General features: G+C 39.1%; 2 protein-coding genes across 5 annotated transcripts in view; one reads left to right on the top strand and one right to left on the bottom strand.

Annotated features, from left to right (window-relative positions):
- Positions 1–16,370, bottom strand: part of ODR4 (odr-4 GPCR localization factor homolog) — a 46,072-nt gene extending 29,702 nt beyond the window's left edge. Inside the window, exons 1-5 of one of the 3 annotated variants that reach the window (XM_027868551.1) lie at positions 16,215–16,370; positions 9,212–9,361; positions 6,069–6,203; positions 4,496–4,591; positions 1,929–2,035 (exon numbers count right to left, since the gene is read on the bottom strand). In XM_027868551.1, coding sequence (XP_027724352.1) covers positions 1,929–2,035; positions 4,496–4,591; positions 6,069–6,203; positions 9,212–9,310 — 437 coding nt within the window. In that variant the 5' untranslated portion in view covers positions 9,311–9,361; positions 16,215–16,370. Of the gene's footprint in view, positions 1–1,928; positions 2,036–4,495; positions 4,592–6,068; positions 6,204–9,196; positions 9,362–16,214 lie in introns of those variants that run through there. The other 2 variants (XM_027868550.1, XM_027868552.1) reach the window with 2 other exon arrangements.
- An 839-nt stretch (positions 16,371–17,209) lies between these two features.
- The window catches only part of TPR (translocated promoter region, nuclear basket protein), a 67,322-nt gene continuing 63,072 nt past the window's right edge, over positions 17,210–21,459 (top strand). The window contains exons 1-2 of one of the 2 annotated variants that reach the window (XM_027868314.1): positions 17,210–17,448; positions 21,163–21,267. In XM_027868314.1, coding sequence (XP_027724115.1) covers positions 17,298–17,448; positions 21,163–21,267 — 256 coding nt within the window. In that variant the 5' untranslated portion in view covers positions 17,210–17,297. The remainder of the gene's footprint in view (positions 17,449–21,162; positions 21,268–21,459) is intronic. The other variant, XM_027868313.1, reaches the window with a different exon arrangement.

The raw sequence follows: 21,459 nt of genomic DNA, 5'->3' as shown, positions 1-21,459 counted from the left end.
AGTAGACAAAGAACTATATGTACAATAATAATGTTGTCAGGACAAACAACTTCGAAAAACTTAAGAATTCTGATCTACATCATGACCAATCACAATTCCAGATAATCAATGATGAAGCATGTTACCCATCATCTAACAGAGGTACTAGACTTAAGATGCAGAATGAGACACACACGTTTGGATACAGCCAGCGCAGATGTGTTTTGTTTGACTACACACATTTGTTACAGGGTTTTTGTTTTTCTTTTTTTCAAGCTATCTCCTCCAGTAAACTGAGAGCTCCTTTACAGCAGGGATGTCTTTCATTGCACCCCCAGTGCATAGCACATAATAATGTTTAGTAAATGCTTGCTGCTGACTTGAATTTTCAGTAGCAGTTGGAGATGGTAGGAGAGAGAAAAAATGCTTAATTAAAAAAAAAAGAAAATTTTTTTAAAGGCACACAAAAGTAGGAAGTATGACTATAGGAATATGTAAACACCTACACTATTTGAAAGGTGTTGCAGAGTCACAAAAGAATTTCAAAGTTTATTTGGGGGCAGGAGGTATCACAGTGGATAGAGCACTGGGCCTGGAGATAAAACTGAGTTCAGATCCAGCCTCAGACACTTAGTAACTAGTTATATGATTCTGGACAAGCCAACCAGTCTGCCTCAATAGTTTACTCAACTGAAAAATAAAGATAATTTTAGCACTATCTCCCAGGGTTGTGAAGACCAAATGAAAAGTCTATAAAGTGCTCTCCTTTCCCCTTCCTTCCTATTTCCCTCCTTCCCTTTCTTTTTGTATGTGATGAAAAAGAACATCAGAGGTGGAAGGGATCTCCACATACTATATGTACCCTTGAACTCTTGACAGAAGTAATACGTTAAAATGAGGCAGGAACTGTTTTGTTTCTTGTCTCCGTGATCTCAGTACCAAACACTGTATCTTGCACACAGCTGGTACTTAATAAATGTCTGCATAATTTAATTGCTTTCATCAATGACCCATAACATGTTACAAAATTATAATACTTAAAAACTGGTACTCAAAACGAACAATTTTGTCATATGGAGAATGGGTTCTTCCTGCTTTAGTTTTATTATCTATCTTTTGAGATAAAAAAGCAGTCACCTTGAAATTTTCAAAAAATATGTATATCCTTTTTCTTTAAGTGCAAGTAATCCCCAGCTCACAGATAGGTTATTTAGAAACACATTTTCCCTCAGAACTCATGCAGTGAATAGTAGTTATTTTCCAAAGTATTCCACAAGTTTATTTAATTCATAAGGCATTTAGTACCAATACTACTTTTAAACCACCACATATAATACCATTTCTATGAGAATATACAGAAATTCCAATTCAAGAGACCAATTTCTCTTCTGTCCTCTCCATTCTCCCCAAGCAAGAAAAGGAAAGGGGAGGGAAGAGAACAATGGGACCCTCTGGATGCCAGGAATTTGTAAACTCTCTGTGTAAGAGAAGATAAATCTGTAGCCAAATACTTTCTCTTTTGTTTTTAATTAACAGCCAGGAAAAATATAGCACTTTAAGATTTGCAAAACACTTTATAATTATCCTCTCTTTTTATCCTCACAGCAGAGGTTAAGTGATTTGCTGAGAATTACACAGCTAGATTAGTGTCTGGGGCAGGATTTGAACTCAGCACCTCCTGATTCCAAGTATAGCGTTCTACTCACTTTACCATTTAGCTGCCTAAGAATTAGACTGAATTAAGAAAGAAGAAACAATTTTCCCCATGAAGGTCAGATTCGTATTTATAAATCAGACACCGCCTATTTGTCAAGTATTGTTTACAAAATTGTACACAGTATGTACAATTTTGTAAATCATGACATATGAATTGAATTTATGAAGAAATTTATGAAGGAATATAATTTCAATAGCACATTCAAACAGTAAACACCCAATGTAAAAGATACTTCTTTGTAGATGAGCAGACATGAAGCGTGACCCGGTCGGAGATGTCATCTTCTGTGAGATTCCATAGTCTCTTTTTAGTAATAGATTTTTCCACAGCAAACACTAGCTGGGGAAGAAATACCAAATAAATGACTTTTTTTTCTTTCTCTTACCATACCATTGTAGATTGATGCTAAAGTAAAATAAGGATTTCAACTACTGTCTACTTTAGATTCCATTCTTGGAGATAAAAATAACTGATTATTTAAGAGCACTCAAATGATAATAATTAATTGAATAAATGTCATTCAAATTAAACTCTATTATTTTCATCTAAAATAGGTTAAACATAAATTAATTTTAGACTAGTATTTGAATGAAAAGAGTAATGTTATTCCAAATGAAATGAAGAATTAGTTTCAACTTGAACCAAATTTTTTTCAAAAGTATTTCATTAGAATCTCATTGTATAACTGAAACTCATAAAATTTCTAAAACTTCTGATACAGGTTATATTTAAAGAGCCACAAAACTATTAACACAAAAGAGAAAAATGTCTAATTCTATGTCACCTGTTTGACACGTCAACTGACTAAAATGACTAAGGAAACAAAGGGTCGAGCTTCTAGGCATATCGATTTATTAAGCAATACATGCCAATTGCATAACAAATCAGGACCAGGCCTCCTCAGCTTGGCACTGGACCCTGAATACAGGGGGAAACAGATTTTTATGCATTAAAAGAAAACAAAAGAATATAAACCAGGATACAAGATTAGGTCATCTACTTTCTAACTGCAGGAAACATTAGAGGCTTTCTGAGTTAGGAGAGGGAAAGCAAACAGGTACAATTCCCGGAAATCAGAAAAGAGGTCTTCCACTCCTCTCTAAGTGTCTGTATTCAATCAAAGGAACAAGGAAACAATAACTGATTGACCAGTGTGGAGCCAGTTTTCAGATAAGATATATGGGCTGCTTGATATATAATTATATTATACATTGATGTATAATGATTAATAATGTGAAAATTCCTTGCATCAATATTTGGATCTGATTGGGTTTCTGGTCAGCATAACCTGGATCCTTATTTAAGGGTCCCTAAGCAATAGGTAGAGGTGGTCCAGCTTCCCAGCCACGCAGGGTTAGGTTAAAACAATGCAACAAAATTTTCTCACAACTCCCCAAACTGAATAGTTTTCTCACAAAACAAAAATTGGACTAGACCCATAATTGAATAGGAAGGGAACTCAGCTAGATGCAGAATTGAGTCACAAGATGAAGTCAGGTGGTTCACTCAATTCCCATACCTGCCTATCTAATATTTACAGCAATCCCCAGGAATCAGTGTTCTGGGAAGTCTGGCATATATATACCGCTAGATTAATTTTGGTAATTCAAAGGGGAAATTCCTTAACTTGGGCTTGAAGGCTCTCTATAAATTGAGATGAACCTACCTTCCCATCCCTATTGCACGTTCCTCTACTTCATTCACTCTAAGTTCCAGCCAAATTGACTTACAAGCTGCCCTCCAAGCTCAGCTTTCCACTTCCCAAATGAGGGTTTTTGTCAGGCATTTCTCTCATTCCTAGAATGCCTCCTCCTGTATCTGCACCCTCACCTTACATCAAGGCTCAGCCATGGGTTATCTGTCACAATCTCAGTAAAGGCTTCCCTCACCTCTCAAGTATTAGTGGTCTTTCCTTCCTCAAATATCTTTTCTTTACTCAACTGTATCACCACAGTAGAGTATAAGCTCCTTGAAAGTAGGGACTATTTCATTTAGTTTTACATCTCCACAGAGTCCAACAGAGAACCCTATACATACTAGGTAAGTATTTAAATGTTGTGACCTTGTAAAGTTGAAAACTTTTAACCCAGTTTATTCTGCATTATTTATTAATTATTAATTGAGAATAGTATCTAATCACTGGAATCAGCACTTAGGAATTAATTTGATTTAAAAGACAGTTTGACTACTTGACATTAGAGTCTATAAGAGGGCTTGACTTCTTTGTAAGAGTTTAACTTTCCCATTTCTCTAGGCTAGAGCCCAGACTCATTAGCACCAACGTGTTCAAAAATGTTCTGCCTGGCCATAAACCTACCACGGGACCACTCTGGCGCATATGGTCACTAACACAGAACTTTCTAGACTTTCCAGATGATGTTGACTAACTTTGTGTTTTCCCCTTACCACGGACTTTGGAAACAACCTTTTGTAAGTCAGTCAGCCTGATTATGCCAAATGTAAGCCTACCTTTACCAACTGTATAAAAGACTGCTCTGTCTGATTTAATGCATCTCTGGCCACTGAGGGGCTTTGGGAATCTCACTTATTAGCAACTGCTAGCCTTGCTAATAAATGATCATGCTCAGAACTTTGAGCTTCAGTTTCTTTTCATCACAGATTTTTATCGCGACAACTTGCAACTAGATTTGAAAGCATAAGTATTTAATTATAATACAAGCCCATAAAATTCTGTGAGCGTTATCCAAATACAATCAGTGACCTTCACATGAAATTGTATTTAATTAAAACAATACATACCCAAACCATATTAAGAATTGTTCATATGCTCTTACCTACCCTGCGTAGGGCATTTTGAACATCTTTCCCAAGATCTGGAGTAGTAATAATAAATATTCCAAGAACTAATAAACCTCCTGGTAGCATTCTAGATACCTAAATAAAGAAATTAATTAAAATGTTAACTATAGCACAATGATTTTTTTGTTCATAATCAGTTTTCCTTCCTATTTGGCATACTATTCATTCGTTCTTCCAAGTATTTATTAAGAAACCACTATTTTAGAGTGTTGTCCAAGGTGCTACAGAAAACTGATGTTAGTATCAAGAAATTTAGATTATCAAAGTGTGCTAAAGCCACTGAGTATTTTGTCTGTCCTCTAAGTACTTTGGAATATCCTGTCTGTGGTATCCATGCCATGGGATCCCTTATAATTGAAACCATCTTAGAATGAGATATGTTGAAACTAAATAAGTATGTATGGGAAGTACACACAACAAATTTTGCTTTACAGCAAGACACAATGTAATGAAAAATACTGTAGTGAATAGTGTAGTATTTCCTCCTTTATCCAATTAAAAATCAACAAATATATGGCCTTCATAAGAACCTAAGGATAATCTATTGCTCTCGAACAAAAGAAAGATCTTTATTTATTGAAATACTTTGATCTGTTAATGATTAAGTTCAAATAAAGAAACCTTTAAAATAAACTCAAGATTTTTAAAATGTGAGTTACAAACTAGAAGTAAAATGGACTAATTTTCTCATGTATTCCAGAAAAAATGGGTGAATTTTGCAGTACATTTGTAAAATCCTCTTGAGTTTTCCATGTTAAATTTCACTGTATCTTTATCGTTTATTTTACTTCCAAGTTTTGCTAGAAGTGCTAAATACAAACTTTAATCCATACTAGCACATGTGCCTTTTGCAAATATAATCTAAATATTCCATTTGGATTTGGACTAGATTATAACACTTTTATATACTAAATTTACCATCCTACCTAGATTTTTCTTATGCTAACATTCCTATGTCCTCCACAAAATTCTATTCCTGTTTTTCATCATGGCATACAGATGACCCTGGATTCAAGAAGACTATGTCAACAAAATGGCATCTCTGGCAGGGTCTACTTTAATGAAAAGGCTTCAAGTACCATTCCAGCAAAAACTGTATCTACTTTCCAAGGAACATAAATAAATGTGAAGAGACTCTTCACTAGTAAGCTGGTCATTAGGTGATGAATTATTTGTCCATGGTTAGAATGAGTTTGCACAGACTAAGCACACTACAGCTGGGCAAAGAAAATATTTTAAAAACAAAGAGTTCTTGGGGGAAACAAAGAAGCTGAACTAAGCTTAAGGTTGAAAGAAATAACCCACAAGGTAGCTAAGATACACGTGAATAAAAACATCATTATTAATAACATGTGCTGACACTTTCGGAAAGTTGAGGATGAATATTAAAATTCTAGTTTTATGTCATTAACTAAAATAAAATGCTGGCTTAATTTTGCATTAATATTTATTCTATGATTACATATATGTAACATATGTGTATGTGTGTGCATGTGCGTGTGTGTGTGTGTGTGTGTGTGTAATATTTACATATATTATAAAATAGCACAACCTGATTGGCATGGGCTGTAATCCATTCTTCATCCAGGTCATCCAGTGGTGACTGAGAAGATCTTGTGTCTTTATTCTGCTCTTCTCTAGGTGGTGTTCTAGTGGCAAGAACTACATAATCCCTTTGTGAAGAACACTTAAAAAATAAAACACAAATGGTAATTCTGTTTCTACCTTGTTAAATTTAATGCATATAAAAGAAACTACATAATAAAGATTAACAGCTTTTATATACAATCCTCTTTTTTTTTGTTTGTTGAAATGTTTGTGTTGATCACTTAAGTTCACAATGAAAATATTACAAAAATAAAATAAAAACTATCAGTGACATCTAATTAAAGAATACAGATATGGCCTATATAAAGGAAGTAGTATGAATGTGCCAGTTGATTAATTTATTTAGTTATTAAACTTACAATAAAACAAATTTCTAATTTTTCAAATTAGTTACCATATACAATGATATTTTTAATGCCTCATCCTCATAACACTTTTGATTACAGCAAATAAAAAAACAAAAAACCCCACTCATTAACTAAGGAATGACTAAATAAACTATATGAATGTAATGGAAAATTAATGAACAATAAATGACAAAAAGGATAAAACCCAAGAGGTCTTGTATGATGGCCATCTCCAAATATGTGATCCAATGATCATGATCCTATAAACCAACACTGAGTGAAGTGAGCAGCACAAGGAAAGGAAGAGAGCAGAAAGTTTAGGAAATGACACAAAAACAGGGTGGCAAGTACTGTGCCAAATGCATTATGTTTTTAAAAAACTCATGATGAACAAATAGAGATTCATGGTGCTCTATAGAATCTTTCTTTTCTGTTCTTTTCCATGTTTGTCGGTTCATAATCATAAAAAAGGGATTTTAAAAAGCTTCTGTCTACAAGGTTTTCTGTTCCTGGACTCACAGACTCTCAGAGTTTGAAAGGGGCTCAGAAGTCATATAGTCCAACCCATGCTTGACCAAAATGCCCCCTCCTGCTTGTTGGAGATGTTATCATCCTCTTATGGAAAGAGTCCAATGAGGGGAAATCTACCACATCCCAAGGAATATTATTCCATTTTTGGACAGCTGTAATTGTTAAAGTTTTGGACATAGCTTTCCTACTTGTTATACTTTCTCTTCATAATCACAAACATATTTTTTGAGAGACTTAGCCTACAAAATCCTAAATATGATGATGATGATGATGATGATGATGATGATGATGATGGCGGCATTACAATCAAATATCAATGGTGTTCAGTGATAGTTGAAAATTGTATTGATAATTTAAACCTAATTAATCCAAAAATTTCAGTATAGACAAAATCTTGACCTACCTCAACAAACCTCTTACTAGACCTAACAGAAAAATTTGATTTGAATTTGAATTGTCTTAATCACAAGTTTACTGCTGGTATTATTAAAACCTTCAATAATCAAGAATTGGCTAAATGAATGGTTTTCAAATAAGAAGGAAAACTGATTAGTGTTAAAATTGACTAACTGTTACACTGTACAAATTCTTGGGCCAGGAGGTATGGGAGAATAAAATCTTGGTTGAGAAGCCTCTTCTCATTAGTATAGAATGGCTACTTATTACTTTGGGGGAAAAAAAAAAGACCCTGACCCTAAGTCAAGGAGATTCAGGACAGGTAAATTTCAACAAGGAAGGGTATAATAGTACCAAATTTTGGACCCAAGCAAAACACTTAAAGGAGAAGATAGCAATATGAGGACAAGCCCAGGGTCATGAGAAACAGAGAGAGTATACAGACCGTTGGCCTTTGCCAAGATCTGCAAGAGAGAAAAGGGAAACTCTGAACAAAATATACTTTATAAAACAGGCTAAAAATAAACAACACAGTCCTGAACTTCAAAGAATACAATTTTAAATATTAAAAAAAAATCAAATATATGGTCAGTTGGTCACTAGAGTACACACAGAATAAATTCAATAAATATACATAGTATAACAAACATCCTGTTCTACAGTCCTTGTTCTGATTCATCTTGATAACAAACAAATATGGAAAAATATGGACCAAAAGCTTTTGTCTCAGTTTTTAAAATTTCTAGCTTTGCCATTATTTCTAACTTTTAATATATTATAGATTCATGGTTCTTCAAAGGGAGGTAGTAAGGGTGAGCAATATAAGAAATGCTTTGGAGAAGCAGTAAAATTGAGTTAAAACCAACAAAAAATATTGTAAAGCGTACAGAAAGGTGTTTATTTTTTCTATTTCTAAGGGAAACATTGGAAAAGGATTATCTTCTAAATTAATAAAATGTCTAGGTTTGATCTATTTTTTCCTGTTTTCTCCGAGACCTACAAGAAAATGGATGTCATCCCCTATGTCTCTTTCCCTGCTCCCTAATTCCATCCCAATCTCTGGTGAAAGAAATAGGAGGAGGATAAATAGTTCATATTTCTATAGTTTTTAAAGCACTGTCTTTGTAGTAGTTCTATAAAGCAGGTAGTTTAAGTAGTATTGTCCCATTTTACAGATGAGAAAACTGAGGCTCAGAGAAGACAAATGACTTTCCCAGAATGACCAAGATAGTCAATATCATAGCTGAAATTCAAGGCCATGTCTATCCTGGCTCCAAGTTCAGTGCCCTTTCCATCATATTCAAGTATAAGAAAAAATCTGTCCACAAAGGGAGAGAAAAAAATGTGAGGAGTTAAGCAGCAAGTAAAAAGATAAATAAGAGAGAACAGAAGTGAAGGTAAGGTCAGTAAATACGAAAAACGAGGTAGAAAAATATATAGGAAGAAGAGCAGAACAGACAGGCTTTAAAAGCAATTAATGAACTGCACCATTTGCTTGCTATAAATTAACATGATAAAAGAACATTTACAAAACTATTTTTCCACTTAAACAGAAACTGTCCCTTAAAACAGGAGTGGGAAAAGAGGAAATGTACAAGTGGAAGGATGAGGAAAGGATGGTACAGTAAAGGGAGTGTAGAGGGATCATTTTGCCTAAAGTAAGCTAATTAAGACCCTGGGTATTCAATGTGTTATATCATACTTTTAACCCCAAAAGCTTAGTCATATTAATGAATTTGAGACTAAAATATGCATACCTAAAAGATACACACCTGTCCCATAAAAAAAAAATACATACCTAAAATAAACATACCTGTCCTATCAAAAGACCAGAGACAAATGCCTTTTCTTGGTTGCTGAAGTTTAAAAGGTATTGTCCAACAGCTTCTTCTACTATGTAGCTTCTTCCCATTATTCAAAGCTTATCAATATTATGTTCAACGTCTCAGATCTTTAAAAAGTTCTATAAATGAGAGAAGACAGAACAGAAATTGTCATAAAGCAACAAATAAAATAACAATACGGAGGAACACTGGTATTAAAAAAAGATAGGCCTATTGTTTCAGGGAGAAGTAATGTCTCCAAAAGACTACAAACTCCTTCAAATAAGGGCCTGTTTCATTTCTGCTTTTGTAATTCCCGCACCTAGCATAGTACCCTGCAAACAATCATCAATAATTTATTAAACACCTATGAAGACAAAAATTAAACTGTCCCTGATCTTAAGTAGTTTACATACACACATTATAAGTACATACAAAATAAATACAAGGTAATAGGGAGGGGGAGGCTGGAAAGACTAGCAACTGGGTGAGATCAGGAAAAGTGTCATGTAGGAGGAGGTGGTGTCTGAGCTGAGATCCAAAGGAAACGAAAATTCTAAGAGACAGAGGGAAGGAGGGAATGCATTTCAGGAGGTAATGTTGTATACGAGAACACTAAGAAGGCTAGCTTAATTGGACTGAGTGGCACATAGAAGATAATGAAAATGCTTATTGAATGAAAGCTGGAGTCATCAAAAGTTATAAACTTAATTCTTTCTTCCTTTCTTAAACCATGGTGCCCCAAAGTAAACATAACACTTCAGATACAATCTGACCAGGGGACAGTGCAGAAGAACTATCACTTCTTATTCCTGGAAGAAATGGCTCTCTTAATGCAGCCTAATAGAGCATTAGGTTTTTTTAAACATCATGCATACAGCTGACTTATACTGAACTTCTTCCTCCACTAAGAGGCTCTCATAGCCGTAAGTGAACCTGAGACTTTGAGAGTCAGAAGTGCTGACAGGTAATAGTGATTGTATTCAATCATCACAGGACCCTAGAGAACTGAAGCTTTTATCAACTGGTCACTCCTCAAGCAACTGAAGGTAACTTCCCTGATCTTGCTTTCCTTAGCCCTGTCATTCAGATTCAGCATCTGCAGAGGTGACAAACTCCTCTTCCTCCTCTCCCAGTACTCTAATCCTTATCTACCTTGGTCCTACCTACAACTTAAACAGCTAACAATAGCTAGAAGCTAGCATTTATATAGCATGCTGAGACAGCTGATGGTGCAGTAGATAAGAGCACTGGATCTGGACTCAGGAAGACTCAAGTTCAAATCTGACTTCAGATAAATACTAGCTATGGGACTATGAGGAAGTCATTTAACCTTGGTTTCCCTCAGTTGCCTCAACTATAATATAAGAATAATAATAGCACCTACCTCCCAGATTGTTGTGAGGATCAAAAAGATAATATTTGTAAAATGCTTAGCATAGTGCCTGATATATAGTAGGGACTATATAACTCCACCCATAGTGTGCTGCCATATCCTTTTACTTCTCATTCTACTAAACCCTATGGAGCCCCTACCCACACTTTATTATTTAACTCCCTTTTATTTTGTATCTATTCACATTCCATTCTATCTTCTTACACTAACAGAAACCTAGTTCTCTCAAGACATTGCATCCCTGGCCGCCCCTCCAACACCACTCTCTTCTCTTATGGCCTCCAAAGTACAGGATCCAGAGGAAGAGTAGGATCACTCCAACTTCCAGACCATTCCTTTTCCACCACCTTTCAGCAAACTTTCTTCCTTTGAAGATTACTTCATCAATCTTTATTATTATTACCAAGTCCAACTTATTGCAGTCATATTGTGTGAACATTTTTATTGTAATCACATTGTAAGTATAATTTGTTGTATGTTGTCTCTTCCATTAGAATACAAACTCCTTGAAGGAAGGAACCTTTCTATATATCCCCAGGTTTAGCAAAGTACCTAGTTTGACACAAGTCAAATTTAATGAATGCCTGTTGAGTGATTAACATAGTTACCAAACTAGTTCAGGCACTCATAACCTCTTGCTAAGCCTGCTACAAGGACCTGTTAATTGGTCTCCCCATCTCAAGTCTCTCTACCCTCTCCAAACCACCCTTCATTCAAGTGCCAAAGTGATTTTCATTCTAAAGCATAGATCTGATCAAATCACTGCCTGAATTTGCAGTGGACCCAGTTAGCATAGTTTCATGACTTTCTCCAGCTGCATTCAGCAACATGAGAACAGGGACCAAAGCAGAGGACGGCAGGAGGAATACAAGTTTGGAACTTAGAAAGGCACAATTGGCAATATGATAAAGGAGTAAGGGACACAAGAGCAAAAGAGAGTGTGGAATTGAAATGGTTCACCCCTGAGTCAAGATGCCCAGGGAGAATACAAGAAGTACAGGAGTGATAGCCTGGGAGAGAGCTGCGGGGTAGAAGGACTGGAGGTCATAGAGAAGGGGAAGAACAGGGGTTATCGTCTTAAGGCATAGGGAAAGACTGATTGGACTGATAAAAGACTATAATATGAGAGTTCATGAATATGGAAGTGGATAATGGCAACAGAAGTAACAGTAAGAACAAAGGTAATGATAATAATAGCTAACGTTTATATAGCACTTACTATGTGCTCGGTACTATGCTGAGTTTTTTAAAAACCTCCTTTGACATTCACAACAACCTTAGGAGGTAGGTGCTTTTATTATCCACACTTTACAGATGAGGAAATTGAGGCAAACAGAGGTTAAGTGACTTAGGTCACACCACTAGGGAATGTCTTAGGCTTTATTTGAACTCAGGTCTTCTTGACTCCAGATACAGCACTCTGTGCCACCATGCCACCTCGATGCCCTTAAGATCATTCAGGCCTGAAGGATAGACAGTTTAGATAGAAATGTCCAACAGATAGGTGATGTGGGATAGGAATTCAAGAAGAGAACAGGACTAGATATAGGGAACAATCCACAAGCATCTATTAAGATCTATATTATTCTTTTTTCTATTTCAGAGGTTTTTAAAACTGATAACTTTCTGGCCTCAAGACTCCTTTACATTCTCAAAAACTGAGTTTTTGTTTATGTGGGTAATATCAACTGATATTTACCATATTAGAAAATTAAAACTGATAAATTTTTTAAATATGTATTAACTTATTTGAAAATAACAAACTCATTTTACATATTAACAAAAATAACATTTTTATGAGGTGGCATTAATATATTTTCTGCAAATCTCCGAAGTCTGGCTTAACAGAAGACCCATATCAGTTTCTGTACTCAAACTGTTTCAACATCTTATTTTGGTTGAAGTACATGAAGAAAATTCAGCCTCACAGAGAAATGAAGTTGGAAAAAAGAGTAGTATTTTAATAGGCAAATAACATCTGAGTATGATTATGAAAGTAGTTTTGATTTTGCAGACCCTGGAAAAGGTCTCAGAGTCCCCAAAAGGTCCACAAACCATTTGAGAACTGCTGACCTATTTCAAAATCTAAGAAATTAAGTAATTCAGTCTACAATTTTAAAATGTTTCCATAATACCATAGAAAGTAATGTCAGTCAGTCAATAAATATTTATTAAAAACCTATTACGTTCCAGGCACCATGCTAAGTGCTGGAAATACAAAGAAAGGTAAAGACAGTTCCTGCTCTCAAGCAGCTCACAGTCTACTGGGGAAACAACATACCAACAAGCTACATATATGATATGCTGGAACAGAGAGAAGGGACTAGAATTAAGTGGGATTAGGAAACGCTTTCTGTACAGTGGGATTTTAACTGGGACTTGCAGGAAGTCGGGGGTAGAAATGAAGAGGAAGAACATTCCAGGCATGGGGGACAGTTAGTGAAAATGCCTGGAGCTGAGAGATGGGAGTCTCATGTTCCCCAGAACAACAAGGAGGCCAATGTAACCAGATAGAAGAGTACATGGTAAGGGTGGAGATGGGGAAGCCAAGGTTATGAAGGGTTTTAAATAAGAGGATTTTGTATTTGACCCTGGAGATGATAGGGGGCCACTGGAGTTTATGGGCGTGACAGAGCAAACCTGCGATTTAGGAAAATCACTTTGGCAAATAAATGGAGAATGGACTAGTGTAGGGACAGACTTGTGGCAGGAAGACCAACCAGATGGCTACTGCAATATTACAGGTATGAGATGATGAGGGCTTGCACCAGGATGGTGACAGAGTTAGGGGAAAGAAGTGGACACATGCAAGAGATGTAACAAAGGCCAAATCAACAGACAAAATACTGGACATTGGAGAAGAGAGGGGCAGTCTAAGAGTGAGAGAGGATGACACCTAGTTGTGAGCCTGAGTGACTGGGAGAGAGTGGCATCTGTAACAGTAATAAAAAAGTTTGCAAGGGGAAGCTTGGGGAAAAAGATAATGAATTCCGTTTTATACATGCTGAGTTGAACATACAGTTCAAGATATTCAATAGGCAGTTGGAAATGTGAGACCAGAGGACAATTGAAAAGTTAGGCCCAGATGAGTATATTTGAGAATCATCTAAATAGAGATGATAATTGAATCCAGGGGAGATAGTGAGATCACCAAATGAAATAGTGTTAAAGGGAGAAGGAAAAAAAGGTTCTGGACAGAGCCCTGGGTGACCCTCAAACTCAATAAGCATGAGTCAGATAAGGATCTGGCAAAGGAGACTGAGGAGCAGTCTAACAGGCTGGAAGAGAACCAGGACAGATTAGTGTCACAAAAAACTAGAAAAAAGAGAATATCAGGAAGAGGGTGATCAACAGTGTCCAAGGCTAGGAAAGAAGTCACAAAGGATGGGATTGAGAAAAGGCCATTTGACTTGGCAATTTAAAAGATCATTATAACTTTGGTTACAGACATTTCAATCAAATGATCAGGTCAGAAGCCAGACTATAGAGAGTTAAGAAGAGAATGAAAAGAAAAGACATGGAAACACTTTTTATGGATGCCTTTCTCAAGGAATTTAGTCATAAGAGGCAGAACATATAGTATGATAGCTAGCATGGATGGATGGATCAAGTGAGAGTATGTTGAAGAGAAGAAAGGAAGAAAGTAGTGAGAGAAAGAAGGAAAATAGGAAGGAAGGAAGGGAAATAAGCATTTATCGAACTTTTACTAATATGCCAGGCACTATGCTGAGCACTTTACAATATTACCTCCTGACAATAACCCTGGTAAGTAGGTACTATTATTATCCTCATTTTACAGCTGAGTCAAATGAAGTTTAAGTACTTTCCCAGGGTCACACAGCTAGTAACTATCTGAGGCTGAATTTGCACTCAGATCTTCCTGACTTCAGGTCTACTACTCTGTCTTCTGAACCACCTAGCTGAACGGAGAAGACATATCTATAGGCGGCAAGGAAGCAATCAACAGACAGGGAAACTGAATATAAGTGAGAGATTGGGGATGATAGAGAGAAATCTGCTGGAGTAAATAGGATGGAATGGGATCACTTGGGCAAGTAGAGGGGCTTTTGTTAGCAAGAAGGACCACCTTATATTATGTGAGACAGAAGTGAAGGAGATAGTGGGAGAAGGCACCTGGGTGATATGTGATGAGGAACAGGGAAGAGAACTCTCAGAAAATGGCCTCAATTTGTTCAGCAGTATGAGACCAGGTTCTCAGATGAGAGGGTAGAGGGAAAAGGAGGAAGAGCCAGGAGAGGTTTGAGGAAGGATGAAAAGGTTTGGAAGGGCATGTTATGTTGAAGGGAAAATTGATTTAACTAGTGAGGTGTAAAATGACTGCCTTGCAGCATAGAGGGCTTAGTTGAAATTATGTAACAAATTTGTAATGGACACAGTCAGCTCAGTTCTGTGATTTTTCTCCAACTTCATTCATCAGTAGAATAAAGGCAACAGATGGTGGAAGTGACCCATGAGTATTACCTCATGCCCCAAGTCAGAAATGACCTTTCCCTTCATATACTTTGTTAAGCATCTCTACGGATGTATTTCAGCCAGTCAATAAATATTCATTAAGCATTTACTACATTTGTACCAGGCACTGGGATAAGTTCTGAGGACAAAAATAAAGGCAAAAATAGTATTCCTGACCTCAAGAAGTTCACAATTCTAAAGTGAAAGATCACAAGGAAAGTAGGTGACACATACGAGGTACACAGGTGGAGGGGAGTTCGGGGATAAGATGGAAGATTTCTAGGAAAAACCACATGCAATTGGCATTTGAACCAACTCTTGAAGGAGGCCAGAGAATCCAAGAGAAAGAGGTGAAGAGGTAGAGCATTCCAGAAGTGAGCCAGACAGCCAAGTTCAAAGGCATGGGATACAAAAAAAGTGACCCAAAAACCTTGGTATAGTTTTATGCTTTAAGAATCTGTATTATGGGGTTTTTTTGTGTATGAGTTTTATCTTCCTAAACTGTAAGTTTCCTGAAGTCAAGGACCATTATCTTTTAACTGAAATTTACCCAAAAGCCAGTACAGTACTTCACAGGGTGGATGATGAATACTGAACTGAACAGCAAGTGCCCCCAGAACAACCAAAAACACTTCAAACAATAATATGACCTTAGGCAAGTGACTAAAGTTTCTTCATTTCATGGGCCAACACACTTTTATATAATGGAGTGGGGCTGAATATTCTTCAATGTTCCTCCTAGCTCCAAAGACTAATGTGTCACAACCGAAGTACCATCCAAACCACTCTTTCCTCCTCGTTATGAAAATCAAGATGCCAAAGAGCTCGTTCTCAAGGGTCCCAGTTTGACTCCACTATTAACAAGCTGTGTGTCAAGAGTGGCCCAACCACTGCCCCTCCTACCCCCAAGGCCTCAGTTTCTTTATCTGCATAAAATACTGGACGTTCGCGACAATCCCTTTCCCGCCTTCTCGGCCGCCCCCACGCCCACCCCCCACTCCAGATGACAGGCTCTCGCCCTTCTGTTCCGGCCTATTCCCAGGGCTTACAGCCCAACTCCGGGCAGCCTTCCCTTCTCTCTAGGGCCCAGCTTCCCGCCTCAGCCCCACGACGGGCTGACTCACATGTGGGGGAGATGGGCGCGCCCACAGGCCCCGGGGGTGGCGATGGGGGCTGCAGCTACTGCCTCAGCAGCCCCAGCTTCCGTCCTAGCCGCTCAGTGTCGCGTGTACAGAGGGAAGATACCGCCCCGCCCCCCGCCTCCGGCCTCTAGCCGCTTTTCCGAGATGGGGGAGGGGAGAGCAGCTGGCGCGACCTGATGACGCACGTGACTGTGCCTTCTAACTGACTTAGGAAAGTGGAGCCCCGCCCTTTACCCTAATCTTCCCTACTACTATAGGGAGGCGACCCCTGTCCCTCCCGCCCCCTTCCGGACGGCCATAGAGAGTGTGGCGGTAGCGGCACCAGCCGCTCCGCTCCGGCCCTCCGGGACTGATGCCCTCTAGCGGCTCTCTGAGTAGGAGCACCCGAAGACGACGACCCATGACGTCCCGAAGCCTCAATGAAAAGGGCTCTCGGCTCCTTGGGGCGGGACGCGAGTTAACTAGTAAGTACCACCGCCCCGCCCAGCCCCGCCCAGCCCCGCCCCGCCTCACAGACTGTTTTCACACACAGAAGTAAGGGGAGGTGAAGCGCCTGGAGGGAGAAGGGGATTGGGTTCCTGGACTATGCTGGAGGTGGAGGGTGGAGGGGCAGTTGGCGTGACGCACGAGGAACAGAAATGGGATGGAGAAGACTACTACATTTCCCGCCGTTCTGTGCGCATGCTGTGAAGGAGGTGGGGTGGGGGTGGGGAGGCAACAAGAAGGGTGCGCGCGCATCCAGGAATCAAGCCTTCCTCTAGACTCGGTTTCCCAAGGTGCTCGAGGGAATCCGTCTGAGCGCCAGCCGCGCGAGAGAAAGGGGGTGGGGCGTGCGCGCGCATCCCCGGGGCGGGGAGTCGAGGTTTCTTCTCCAGCCCGTGCCTTGGCTTCCCAGGGTCTCGCCGAGGTAGCCTCAGGGAGTCGGGTGCACGCGTGAGCGTAGCGCAGGAGGTTCCGGCGCCGGATCGGGCCCCGGCCCCGGCCTCCGCCTCCGCCTCGGCCTCCCTGTCCTTGCCTGCGGTCCCTCTCCCAGCTTCCCCTCCTGGAGATCTAGACACTGGCAACATGGCGGCGGTGCTGCAGCAGGTCCTGGAGCGGCAGGAGCTGACCAAACTGCCCAAGCCCGTCCAGGCCAAATTGGAGAAATTCCTGGCGGACCAGCAGAGTGAGATCGACTGCTTGAAGGGGCGGCACGAGAAGTTCAAGGTGGAAAGCGGTGAGTGAGTCATCTGAACTCCCCCCCTTCGAGTGATCCCGCTCGAGGAGCTCTTCCCGCCCCCTCGCCTTCCCTCCCCGGGCCTTGCGTGGGAGCTGCCGGATTTAGCGGCAGGAAAAGGCCTTCTCCACTCGGTGCCCCGACGCGCGCATCCACGCTCAGCAACCAGCGTGGTTCAAGGATCTGCCCCCTCCCAACCTGGACCTCTTGGAGGTGATATCCCTAGCTGTTTACACTTAATATCAGTAAAACCTTAAGGATCGTCCCGGCCAACCTGGGCATTTTACAGATGTGAAAACCCGAGGCCTGTCCCTCTGCCATACAAATAATTACGTAGCAAAGCTAAGATTTGGATACAAGTCCTTTGACTCCAGGTTGAGTTTTCTATCATGCCCTATTGAGGTAAACGATAGCTTGCCTGCTTCTGTAAGGAATACGCTTAAGAGGAGCAACCATTCAATCAATAAAGCTTCTGTGGGCCAAACGATAAGGATACAAATACAAAGAATGAAACGACTGGAGCTTACGTTCCAATTTAGGGGAGACACATAGGTCAAAAATCTTAGTGCAATTTTAAGCTATTGAAGCTTTAAAACATAAGGACGGATGGAAGAAATATACAGAGAATAAATACAAAGTAATTTAGGAAAGAACGGTACTAAAGAAGGGTACTAGCAGCTGGAGGAATCAAGAAGGGCTTTGTGTAGAAAGTGATACTTGAATTGTGTCTGAGGAAGAGGAAAGGGATTCTTTAAGAAAGAAGGAGAGAGTATATTCTAGGCAAAGGAATGTCGCCAGTGCACAGGCAGAGAGATGGGAGATACAGTGTTGTGACTAAGGTCACTTTGGCTGAAGGTCAGAGTGTGAGGGGTGGGAGTAAAATCCATTGAACCTGGACAGATGAGTTGGGCCTAGATTATAAAGAGCTTTAAAAGCGGATCAGGAGGTTATATTTATTCTGGAGGCAGTCAAGGAGCACTGGAGTTCATGATATAGGGGAGTGCTGTGGTTCAACTGTACTTAAGGAAAAAAATCTACGAAAGTGATGAAGAGGACCTGAAGTAAGGTAGCTAAGAGAAGGGGTCAGATGTGAAGAATGTGGAGATAGAAATGGCAATATTTCACAGCTGATTGGATATGTAGAGTGGGAGGTTTGAGAGTCTGGGATGGTACCAAGGTTACAAGTGTAGGAGGACTGGAAAAATGGTTGTGTCTTCGACAGAGTACGAAATATTGGAAGATGGAAGAGTTTGAATTGAAAGAAAGTACTGAGTTTGAGATGTCTGTGGGAGACGTATAGCTTGAACTGTTCATTAGGTGTTTGGTGATCCGGAATTGAAGTTCAGGGAAGATACTGAGGTAGATTTGTAGATCTGGAAGTCACTTACATGGATGCAGTAATTAAACCCACGAGTGCTGAAGAGGACATAGAGACAAGAGAAGAACCTTAATTGATACTCACGTTTAGGGGAAATGAAATGAACCAGAAAAGGCAATAGAAAGGCAGAAGTCAGACAGTTAAGAGGAGAACCAGAAGAGAACAGTGTCACAAAAACCCAGAGGAAAGAGGTATCCAGGAGGAGAAGGGTGATCAACAGTGTGAAATGAAGCAGGTCATAAAGGATGAGGACTGACCATCAGATTTGACGATTAAGAGACCATTTGGAATTTTGGCATGAGCAGTTTTAGTTGAGTAATAAGGTCAGAAGCCAGATTGCAAAGAGTTGAGGAGAAAGAGAAGTACTAATAACTTTTTCTGGGAGTTTGGCTGAGAAGGGGAGAGGAGGTATAGGGCAGTAGCTTAAGGGATGGTAGGTTATTGACATGGCTAGAGGCAGTGGGAAAGTTACCTGTAGATAGGTAGAAGTGGAAGATTATACAAATGAGGTTGCTGTCTTTTGGGGAAGACAGGAGAGGGGAAGGGATCAAATGTGTGTAGAGATGTTGACCTTGGCAAGGAGAAGAGCCACCTCATTATCAGAGACTGCTGGGGGAAGGGAATCCAGAATGGGGTCCAGAGATGTCCAGAGATTTTGAGATGAAGAGAGAGTTTAAGCTGGATGGTGTAATACAAAATGACTCAGATCAACAAAAATAGCATTAAAACTTTGTCCTACAGAAGACTTAGTTCATTTGGATTAGCAATTCATCTGAACCAGAAGTGCTTAACCTTTTTTGTGTTATGGAACCCTTTCATAATTTTTTTAAAATGATAAATTTCAGTTAAAGATTAGTCAAAGATATGGCATTTTTTTTGTTGTTGTTGTTTTTTTCTCCATCTGAATTCACAACCCACTCCCTGAAATCTCTTCCCCATGGCAGTCTGTAGACCCCAGGTTAAGAATTGCTACCTCGTTTTCTAGTGTTATACATAAAGGGGCCATTTTTCCTGGGTCAGTCTTTTTACTTTATACTCATCCTTAGATTTCTCTCTATTCATACTGCCTCTGCAGTATGGAATTATAGCAACACACATAGTAAGTACATATTCAACACACAGAGTAGTAAGGAAGGAAAAAATTTATCTTAGACACTGCCCCTGTGTTTGAGAAACTTATAATCTTGTAGAGCAGCACCAACACAGATTGATGTAATGAGGCCTTCATTACCTCTCCTCTGGAATATTTCAGTAGCCTCTTAATTCTCTGTCCCTTCAATTCCCACCACCACCACCCCACGAGTGTTTTTTTTTTCTCTCCAATCTATCCTCCACATAAATGCTGAGTGTTCTTTAAAGACAGCTCTGACCATGTCACTCGCCTGCTCAATGAACAACAGCAGCTCCAAGATCATATCTAGGATCTCCAGATTAGTTTCTTTCCGTATTACTGCAAGGCAGTCTCTCCTTCCTTGGAAGATCTAGTTTCCTTCAACGTTCAGGTTGAACACCATCTCTACAAGAAGCCTTTGATCCCCTTAAAGCTGATCAATTCCTCATTAATGAATCAATTCCATATTGTTTAAGTACCTACTTTGTGCAGAGTTCCTACTCTGTGCCAGCTGCTAGCTTGGTACTCAGATGACATAATATGCTTTCAAGCCTGTCTTTGAAGATGTCTTTATTCTATAAGTATTTAAGGGCCTACTGTGTGCCAGTCTCCATTGGCATAACTCTCAGGTATCCAGAATCAGCTCCACACCAAGATAAAGCATCAGTGGCTAATGCTGTAGTACACAGGTGTCAAACTACTGTTCTAAACCAGATTAAAATATAATTGAGAAATTTTTAACAAAAGAAGTAAAAATAGAATACATCAATAATGTTAATCTGTGGTTTTCTAAGTCAGTATGTGGCTTCTAAGGATTCATTTCTTCTGGAATTTGATCTACTGCCGTAATACATTTTAAAATCATTAAAAGAACCTTTTAAAAGACTTAAATGTAAATTATCTGGGAGTAGTTGAAAGAATATTGTACTAGAAGTTTGACTTGAGTTTTCAGTTCCTGGCTCTGACAGTAGCTAGTTGTGTAACATTAGGTAAGTCTCTTAAATTCTTTGGATCTGATTTCTTCATCTCTCAAGTGAAGGAGGTGAAATAACTGCTCCCAGCTCTCTGATTTTATTCACGTTTATTTAAATTCTCTACTTTCCATTACTTTTCCCCCTTTGAAGCCTCAGGAAATTAAAGTTTACTATTAAAATACTTTACATTTTTATATTTACATGAACAAAATGTAAACAAATTGTGACATTGCAATTTTTTTTTCCCTCAGAACAACAATACTTTGAGGTAGAGAAGAGGCTGTCCCAGAGTCAGGAGAGACTTGTAAATGAAAGCCGAGAATGCCAAACTTTGCGTCAAGAACTGGAAAAACTTAGTAAGTGTTTTTTAAGTGACATAATTTTATGGGTAAGAGTATTTGGAGGTATGTTGAAGTCTTCTAACACTCCTGAGAAAATGCATAAAAGTTTCTGAATTATGTATGTATTATAGTCATTCGGCTTTTGATGTAGTTTGTCTCTTCTATTTGATTTCCAGCCTATTTTGTTTATCTTTGGAGGGGAAAAAC

The sequence above is a fragment of the Vombatus ursinus genome, unplaced genomic scaffold (assembly GCF_900497805.2).
Source record: "Vombatus ursinus unplaced genomic scaffold, bare-nosed wombat genome assembly UNPS02014789.1, whole genome shotgun sequence".
Taxonomy (NCBI): Eukaryota; Metazoa; Chordata; class Mammalia; order Diprotodontia; family Vombatidae; genus Vombatus; species Vombatus ursinus.
The sequence above is the reverse complement of the archived record's forward strand: the minus strand, read 5'-3'. Positions and strand labels throughout refer to the sequence as shown.